This window comes from Solanum lycopersicum, chromosome 3, assembly GCF_036512215.1.
Source record: "Solanum lycopersicum chromosome 3, SLM_r2.1".
Taxonomy (NCBI): Eukaryota; Viridiplantae; Streptophyta; class Magnoliopsida; order Solanales; family Solanaceae; genus Solanum; species Solanum lycopersicum.
In genome coordinates, this window is record NC_090802.1 from 12,363,790 (window position 1) to 12,374,283 (window position 10,494).

General features: G+C 31.3%; 1 protein-coding gene and 1 long non-coding RNA gene across 2 annotated transcripts; one reads left to right on the top strand and one right to left on the bottom strand.

The window, feature by feature from the left end:
• The first annotated feature begins 2,042 nt into the window (after positions 1-2,042).
• LOC138347741 (uncharacterized) lies at positions 2,043-4,106 on the top strand. The gene is made up of 3 exons (XR_011220276.1): positions 2,043-2,124; positions 3,145-3,221; positions 3,830-4,106. It is a non-coding gene; the product is annotated as an uncharacterized lncRNA (long non-coding RNA).
• Positions 4,107-8,037: 3,931 nt separating this feature from the next.
• Positions 8,038-10,143, bottom strand: LOC101255174 (phenylacetaldehyde synthase-like). The gene is given in 5 exon segments (XM_069296055.1): positions 8,038-8,640; positions 8,725-8,949; positions 9,038-9,208; positions 9,210-9,394; positions 9,571-10,143. Coding segments are annotated over 5 exon segments (1,533 nt in total). The 5' UTR covers positions 10,079-10,143; the 3' UTR covers positions 8,038-8,196.
• Between the last annotated feature and the right edge of the window lie 351 nt (positions 10,144-10,494).

A 10,494-nucleotide genomic window follows, 5' to 3' on the forward strand; every position in this document is an offset into this window, starting at 1 on the left:
GTTGTTTTTATCTGGTCTACAATATTGTCTAATATTTTAGAACAAAAAATTCTATTTGTGTGGTGTGTAATGTATGATCTTTTTCTAGAAAAAAAATTGGTTAGTTAAAAATGTTTTTTAAATTAAATATCTTATAATTTAGCACTATGATTTTTTTTCTGTATCCAATAATAGCACTATTCAAGTACGAGAGATTCCTGTTTGATTTATTTGTTTGTCCTAATTACTGGGTAATACATTGCATAACGTTAGGTTGTAGCCATTGAACATACATTTTTCTGTGACAAGATTTCTTTGTAACCAAATATAGGTTGAATAGATACAATTGTACAATTGTCACTAATCATTCGACGTATTAATGACGAAAATAAAGGCCATAATTGAATAATAAAAATTTGCGGCTAAAGTTTACGATGATTAACTAAAATCTCTACTTCATCGCTAATGTATCAACATATGTTTTTCAACAAAATTATTCATATCCTAAAATTTACTAACTTAAAGACAAAAATGGTTTGTCACTAACATATCAATATATGTTTTGCCACAAAAAAATTTATCTAATTTTAAGACAAAAAATGAGTTGTCATTAATGTATCGATATAAATTTTTGCGAGAAAAGTTTTTCATCTACAAAGTTTAACTAATTTTAGGACGAAAAATGATTTGTCACTAATACATCAATATACCTTTTGCGACAAAAATTTTCGTAAAAAGTTAACTAATTTAGAGACAAAAAATGTTTATCTCTAACTGGGAACATCATTAGTGACAAAATAGCGTGTCACCTAATAATTTCAAATTAGTGGTTAATAGTCCTCAAGAAATAGCTCCAATCCAATTTATGGTAGGAAACTTTAGTGGACAAAATTTTATTATGAAGTTTTATGTTTTTGTGTTAAAAAATATGTCTCATATATTTAAGTACAAAATATAATTTTTGTCACTAAAAGCGAATAAATAGTGACGAATTTTGTGTTGTAGCTAATAATTTCGTAGCTATATATCATATTTGTTGTAGTGATTCCTTCGTATGATCTATCAGCTGTCTCTCTAACTATGCCTTTTGTTAATGGATCTGATACATTATATCATGACTTTATGTATTCAATTGTTATAATTTCACTTAAGAGCAGTTGTCTTACAATATTGCAAGGTTTCCCGATGTACATCCTTATGTATTGCTACTTGACTATCACAATGTATGCATTTAAGTCCCATAAGTTTGGACCAGAACGGAATGTCCTATAAGAAGTTCCTGAGCCTTTCAGCTTCTTCGTCTATCTTATATAAGGAAATAAATTCAGATTTTATTGCAAAGCGAGCGATATATGTCTATTTAGATGATTTTCAAGAATCTGCTCCTCCACCAAAGGTAAACACATACTCACTTATGGATTTTACAATCATTTGAACCGGTGATTCAATTTACATCATTATATCCTTCAATCATGGTATAATATATATTATAATGCAATACATAGTATTGTGTATACTTTAGATACACTAACACATTTCATTTTCATCTAGTGAGTTTGGACAGGATTATAGTGAACCTACTCAATTTGCTAACGGCACATGCTATATTTGATTGTATACGATTTATAAAATAAATTGAACTCCCTAACACTCTGACATAGTCCAATTGAGAATCACTTTCACCTTCATTCTTTTAAAATGTTAAGCTTATATCAATTAGAGTCTCGCCGTTGTCAAAATTCAAGTAATTGAACTTATCCAATACTCTTTCAATATAATGAGATTGAGATAATGCTAGTCCTTGAGGATTTATATGAATTTTTATTCCTAAGATCAAATCAGCAACCGTAACAACCCATTTAGTCGGTTTGAGCACTAGAATTTTTTTTGATAAATACTTTCCGCTAGATTTTAAATGGGTATTTTGAAATATTTATAAATATAATTATGAAATAAGTGGGGTAGTTTTAATAATTTATAGAGTTGGTGGTTTAAAAAATAATAAAAAAATAATAATAAAGGGTCACTTTTACCCCATTATAATATTAAGGTATACAATTAGGGTGATAACTGATCTGTAGAAAGGAGGAAAAAAATAGAAAGGAGGCGCACGAACCGTCGAGGCAAATTCACGGAGGAGTTCAGGTGACCTTTTTATTTTTCTTTTCTTTGTTTGATTAATGGGAGGCTTATGCTTTATTGGTTAATGTATGGCGGTGATCGTATATGTTAACTTGCATATTGCAAATCAATTAGGTTCTCTAGGAATTACTGTCAACAAATATATGTATATAATATTTTTTAAAGGTTATTGAAAGCATGGTGGGTGGAGGATTTAAATATTACTATAATTTAATTAATTGGAGAGAATTGAAGTTACAGTAGTTATGTATGTGGAACGAATTTATGCCTCCTTGTTAATAGTTATTAATTAATTATGGTTGTATGGAAGTGCGCATATTAGTGCAATTTGTTATGCAATTAAGGCAAAGGGACACACATACATTCCAGTTAATAATAAGAATATAGTAAAAATAATAATGAGCACATGATGGGGCAATTATGAGTGAATCATTAGAAAGAGTAATGTACTGGTAATTGCATGTTGATATGCGTTGATATGTAAGTAGTGGATTGCATAATATAGTAAGATTTTAATGTTCCTTAGATTATTATAATTATAATTATAATTGTTATTATATGTGGGCATAACAAGGATATATATATATATGTATACTTATTTAACTACTATATATTTTAATAATAATTATAATACTAAAGAATTTGGTGTTAAAGTAGTGGGAAATCGGATGCACTAAGTTCTGTAAATCTAATCTATGCATATGTTATAGTTGAGTTGCTGTTGGTCCGTAGCCACTGGTTCTGTGACCATTGGCATTCATTTTTACATATTGATATCGTGTTCTTACCTTATAAACTATTTTTTTTAATATATTGAGATAGGTAGCTAAGTATTAGGTGTATTGAATTATTTAAATTCCATTAAAGTTATGCTAAATGGGGGAAGTTAAATTTACCCTTAGGTTTGAACATTTATGAAATTATTTATAGAATTAGGTGAACTTTTGGGTCTAGACTAGATAAAGAATAATATGAGTATTCCTAGACTCGTTAACTTATAAATTATGCACACATAATTGATAGATTGGAAGGGTTCGGAGGCATTGAGGAAAGGAAAAGCATTGGAGAAGTAGTTTCTTGACTTCGGTTCTTCGGTGGAGGTAGGTTATGGTTTATTTCTATTTGATAGATAAACTATAAATAGTGATTGATATGTATTGAGTGATATTGTAAAGTATCCTATGTACTTGATTGTGTGGTAGTATGTTTTGATTGTGTGGTTTGTGGTTGGCCTAAAATTATGAGAATGTTGAATTTCTAATCTTGAACCCTCCCTATTAAAATGACGTCTTGAATAAAGAAGACTTGCTGAAATAAAATAATGAAAAAATTGGATCGGAGTGTCAGGTTCCGACACGGTATTATGGGATCGGAGTGTCACGTTCCGACACAATAACATGAAAGGCAAAGAATCTCGAAGTAACTTAATATACTTAATCTCAAGGAACCTATTTTCCAAATGAGTATGGTGTGGAGACATGAGTCCTCATAGGTGTGCTTGATGTTGTGATTGATGGTGTACCTATTATGGTGTTGTTGTTGTCAAAGGTTCATGTGTTTGTTGCTTGCCACCTGTTAAGTATTGTAGTTGTATTATTCATTATATATTGATTTCTATTTTGAGTTGAGCGATGATACCTACTCAGTACGTGTTCCTTGTACTGACCCCTACTTGTATTTTCTTCTCTGTTTTTTTTGTGGAGTGCAGCAAGTGTACCATCGACTTTGACTCGCCCTCAGCTCTAGCCAATCTCCAGCATATCAGAGTTCAGGGTGAACTATTAATTCTAGCTCGTGCTGGATTCTCTCATTCACGTCTTGATGTCTTTGAATTTCGGACATGGGCCATCTTTTTGCTTATTTTGGTTTCTTAAACATTTTTAGACTTGGTAATTTGGAAATAGATGTCCTTGATGTGACGACTATTAGATTTTGGGATGATAAGTATTAAACTTGAGAAACTTATTTAAATTGGTTTCTTAGTATCTTTTGGAGCTTCCGCATTATTTATATTACTTATAGTTGAACTATTGGTATATGTTGGGGTTAGATGTGTTGGTTCGCCCACCTAAGGAGGTAAGAGTGGGTGCCACTCATGAATCATTTTAGGTCGTGATATCAACTCTCACGTCCTTCATAATGAACTTGTTGGACAATATGTGCTTAGTAGCATTTATATTGTCAATATCTTTACTCATTATTAATATGTCATCAACATACAAACAAAAATACTTCATGGTTCGAAATGTTTTCAATTAATGTAGACACATTTATCACAGTTGATTTTCTTGAATCCATTTGTCTGCATCATTTCATCAATTTAACATATTATTATTATTTGGGTGCTTGTTTGAGCCCATAAAAAATTTAACAAGTTTGCAAACTTTCATTTATTTACAAGGAACTACAAAACCCTCAGATTGTTCCATGTAAATTTCCTCCTCTAATTCTTCGTTTAGGAAGACCTTCTTAGCATCCATTTGATAGATTTCAAGATTATGCACGGTCACTAGTGTTATTAAAAACCTAATAAATGTTATCCTTGTTGTTGGAGAGTATGTATCAACATAATCGAGTCCTTTCTTTTGTCAGTATCCTTTAACTACAAGTCTAACCTTATATTAGTCAATACTCCCATCAACTTTTATTTTTCTTTTAAAAATTCATGTTGATTCTAAAGGTTTATTTTCTAGAGAAAGAGCAATCAATTCCCAAGTATGATTATTCAAAATTGATTCAACCTCATTGTTGACTGCTTCTTTCCAAAAAGTTGACTTAGAATAAGACATTGTTGCATTAAATGTTAGACGCTCATTTTCAAGTAGGAGTGCTACAACATCTGGTCCAAAACAAGTATATCTCTGTTGACGTTTACTACGCCTAGGATCCTCTATATGTTTTGTATCTCCTTTGGTTCTTCTCCTGGTCGTTCAGATGTTCCAATCGACGATTCACATTCAGGTTTCTATGAATAAATATGTTTAAATAACTCATCATTATCTAACTTATTCAGCGTATCGATAAAACTTTCAAAATTTTTAAATTTGTTAACTAAAAATCGACAGGCCTTGTTGTTCACAACATATCAGACGAATACACAATCTACTATTTTAGGTCCAAATTTCACCCTCTTGCGCAAAGGAAATTGTACCTTGGCTATACACCCCACATTTTAAAATATTTCAAATTGAGATACCTTTGTTTCTATAACGTATATCACATAGAGTTTGTTTAGCTTTAGGGTACCCTATTGAGTATTTGGTTAGTCATAAGGATAGATCTCTCCCCCCCCCCCCCCCTCCAAACAAGATTTGCAGTAAATTGAAACTAATTAATAAAATATTCATCATTTTCTTTAATGTTATGTTCTTCAATTCCACATTTCAGTTTATTGTGGTATGTAAGGGGCAGTTATTTGATGAATCATATCATATTCTGAACATATTTTTGCAAAAGGAGATTTGTATTCTCCACCCCTATCACTTCGAATTACTTTTATCTTTTGATTTAGTTGACTCTCCACTTCTTTTTTGTATTGCTTAAATGCATCAATTGTTTCATCTTTACTATTAAGAAAATATATATAACAATATCGAGTGCAATCGTTAATATGAGTTATGGAGTACTTTTTTCCACCGCGGGATGGTATTGACTTTATAGCGCATATATTAAATCTAGAGGATTTGAATTCCTATTAATAGACTTATAAGGGTTTTTAACAAACTTAAAATCAACATAAATTTTGCATTTCCATTTATCACACTTTAAGTTAAGAAATATTTCTAGAGTAATCAATTTTCGAAAGATTTTGTAATTGAAATATCTCAAATCGCATGCCATAAATAATTTGAATCTACTAAGTAAAGAGAAGTAGAATTTTTATTAATATTGTGAACACTATTACATTCAGTTTGAAAAGGCCTTCAATGAGGCAGCTCTTTCCTAAGCACAACTCATTGTTACTTTTTACAACTTTGTCATTGATTAGGACACATTTAAATTCATTTTAAATGAGTAGTCCAACAGACACTATATTCTTTACGTGCATGACGTGGTTCAGAGTCAACACCTTGTCAGATGTCATTTTCAACATTATTTTTCCCATTCTTGGAAGCTTCACTGTTGTGTTCTCCATGATAGATGTTCATCGAACTCAACAGGAGTATAACTTGCAAAAGCTTCTCTCACAGAACAAACATGTCGAGTGACACAAGAATTGAAAAATCACCCCTTCAGATATCTGACTAAGTTGCACTAAGATAACATTCATAGAGATCATTTTCATACTTCATCTCTTTTACCATGTTGGCTTGAGTCCTTGACCTTCTTTGGAGTATGACAGTCAGCAGACTTGTGTCTTGTCTTACCACGTATGTAACATTTGCCTTTAAATTTTTCTACTTTGTCATCTGTCTATTGGGTTTCTTTATTTTCTTGCCTTTGGTATGAGTCTCTTCCATATTAATTCCCATAATTTTTTAGTTTCCACGTGACTTCTTTTCAGCGGTTTTGCATCTTCCTTAATCTTGAGATAAATCAAGCTTGAAATGCTTCATTAACGATCATGTCCTCAGCAATAAGATCATGAAAAATAAGTTGAAGCTCTTAAAATTGGGATCCAACAGTTTTGCTATGGGTCATTTTATAATTTAAAAACTTTTCAACCACAAACTTTTTTAAGCATGCATCTTCAGTCTTATACTTTTTTTTGAAGTTGTCAATGTGTTGTATACATGACATAAGTCATCCTCTAAACCGCTCAAAATATAGCCCTTACATAAGAAGTCTACCTATTTTCATGCTTCAATAACCATGAAATTCTCTCTGTCTTCAGCACCAAACACTGAAGTTTCTTTATTGTTAAGTTTTTGCAAACCAAGAGTGGTAAGATAGAAAAATACCCTATGCTTCCATACTTTGAAGTTCGCTGGAGAGAATTTTTTTTGATTTGTCTACCGGTGGCACAATAGTTCGGATTTGTGTAGCAATAGCCATAAAAGTCGTAGTACTATCAATTGCCATTTATGATAAACAAAACTTGACACAATTGATTCAAAAATAAAGAGATAAAATTTCTAAGAGTACGGGGGGTAAGTTATCCCAGGATAACTAACCTCGAGATAAGTTATACTGAGATAACTAATTTCCAACCAAACAACCCCTAAGGGGATTCCAAGAGTACGGTGACTCGGGTTATTACACAAAGGATTAACCTAAGCTTAAGCTAGGTGGGCCACATTATGGTTCTCAACTTTCAATCCCGAGGGAAGAAACATGTATTTTCTCTGTTTCGAAAAAGATGTCCCGATTTTCTTTTTAGTGTGTTTCAAAAAGAATATGACCCCTTTTTTTTCTGGCAACAAGTTAACTTTAACTTTTTACGTGGCATGTTTAATGCCACAAGATTAAAGGGCATTTTGGTACATTTGACATAACTTTAATTTAGAACCACAAGATTAAAAAGTCTTCTTTCTTTTCTTAAAATCCGTTTCAAGTCAAATTAGGTCATTCTTTTTTAAACGGAGGAAGTATAACTAACTTTGGATTGACTGTTTGATAGGATTACTTTTATAATAATATGAGTATCAATAAACTCTTAATTTATTTAGAATTTGAATTTGGTAGATGCGTTAAGGAGGTTACAGAAAAATAATAATATTGTGTAACAAACACACATGATGAAATGAAAAATAATACACAAGAAAACAAAAATAAATAAATACTTAGTATATACCAATAATGTAAGAGAAATTTTACATTATCATCGATCATCTGCCATTACAACAATAATAACTTCTAGCGGTAACAAATAAACACATTAATAAAGAGCGCTAAAGTTTTTACCGATATTAGTTAAGTGTAATTAGATTCAATATGCCGTTAAAGACTTCAGGGACATAAAAAAAATGCTAATTACCACTAAAAATACATATTTAATGACAATTAAGCTATTGACGATTTACCGCTAAAAGTCATTTTTGATATATTTTACCTGCTTTAAGGCAATTGAGCTACTGTCGTTAACATGTCTTATTTTTCAAAATAATGCTCACATTATTCAACAAATGTCAAAGTTTATAGCATAACATTTGCATGGTTTTGAATCACATCCCAAGCATTAGCAATATGGGAATAGTGTGTGAGAGGTGCACCAATTGCAAAACGGATCATGTAAATTCCTCCAACTATTGTATGAGTCATATGAATAACACCACTTGAATTAATTGATTCCAATAACTTCTCATTGAACTCGTTCACTCTCACTTCATCAACAAACTCAAACTTCTTTTGTAATGCTGAAGGTGAAACCCTAAAACACACCATAGAAAAATTTGTAGGGACCACAATTTCAAACCTTTTATCCATTGATATAAGTCCTTCAAAATTCTTAGCCATTTTGATATGACTTCTTATGAATTTTTTAATGTTGACTACACCATGACATCATAACACAAACCATAACTTCAATGCTCTAAACCTCCTACTTAAGGTAATTTGCCAATTTTTGTAATCTACCACCTGTATGTTATATAGGAAAATCATCAACATATAATAATTTGAACATAGGTGTAAATAACTATTAAATTTAATTATAGGTTTTACCTGTTGGGATTCACTAGCTTTGTTTCTCAAGTATTCAGGTGTAGTTGATAAGGCTTTTGTGAGTGAATTTGGATCTTTCACCCAAATACAACAACAATCCAATGTACAAAATAACCATTTGTGTGCATTTAGACTAAAAGAATTTGCATTTTCAACGCCATTAAGAAAATGTTGAAATTCTGGGCAAATGCATGCACTTCCTGCATACGCTGCATCAACATGTACCTATGATATATGTATATTAAAAAAAAAGATGATTTCTTCTAATCGTTTAGGTTGTTAAATGATATAGTCAAAATTAAATCGTACGTACCCAAATTCCATATTCTTTAGCAATTTGACAAAGTGGATGTAATGGATCAATAGTGGTTGTTGAAGTAGTTCCAATAGTTGCACACAAGAATAAGGGTACTAATCCAACTTTTATATCTTTTTGAATAGCTTCACGTAATGATTTTGGACATAGGGCAAACTCAGTAGCCTTTTGTTGTTGGGATAGCGCAAAAATTTTCTGATCTAATCCCAGATATCTTGATAGATTTTTGGAAACATGAATGAGTTTGATCAGATGAATAAACTACTAGTTTTCCAATGTTGTCTCTTCCAATTTTTTCCAACATTTGATCTCTTGCAGCAACAATAGTGCTCAACATAGCTTCACAAGTTGTACCTATTAGAAATAGTAAAAAGGTACGTTAATTCATGCAACTACATACGTCATGTTTTTATTCAAACATATCAAGTATGGTATATGTAGTTGTTATTTTTTAGAAATCTTGTTTGGACAATTGATCAATCATTATTACTAGTTGGCATGTATTTGAATATGAATATTTGGAAAGTTACCTTGTATAACACCTCCACCACCCCCAGAGAAAAGGTATGTGTTAGGTAGATTAATCAATTTTCCAAGCCAATCCATTACAATATTCTCTAGCTCAGTAGCTGCTGGTGATGTAATCCAACTAAATCCAACAACATTAAGACCAACACTAAGCATTTCACCTAGAATTCCAGCACTACTTGAAATACAAGGAAAATATGCAAAAAAAAATGGACTTTGCCAATGTGTCAACCCCGGAAAAATATTCCTTTTCACATCTTCTAGTATTTCTTCAATTGATTCGGGGTGATACGGGGCTGAATCTGGTAATATTTTTGTAAGATAACCAGGTTCAACTTGACTACGAACTGGATAATTTTGAATATTGTGAAAGTAGTCCGCTAGAAAATCAACCATCATATGTCCTTGTCTTCTGAATTCCTCAGGATCTAGAAGAGTACTACTACTTGTGTTGCTTGATGAGCATTCACCATCATCATGTTCTAGGATGAGTTTTCTAGTACTATTCATAATTATTATAGATTTTGCTTTGAATATAACGTAAATGGGAAAGTATTATATGAAATTATGGAATAAAATAAATTTGTTTGCCATGTGTGTTATGGAAGTGCATCTTGAATTTGGTGAGTTTAAATAGGAAAGATTTAGCCCATTAAATTATAACACACTTTTGTCTGTAATTTACACGTTTTAACGTTGTACTATTCGAAAATTATATTAGCAGACAGTTGGCATCAAAGCGTAGATGGATCTATATGATCATGCTTATTAATGTCCAACAGTCACCTACGAAATTTAAGAGAGGGGCTTAATATTTTATTTTTTTTAGTATATATATTTTTATTTAAAATTTAATTTTTTTGATTATTTTAGATGGGAAATCATTTCCGACTATCTTATAATCAATTTGTTTTAATAATTCCTTT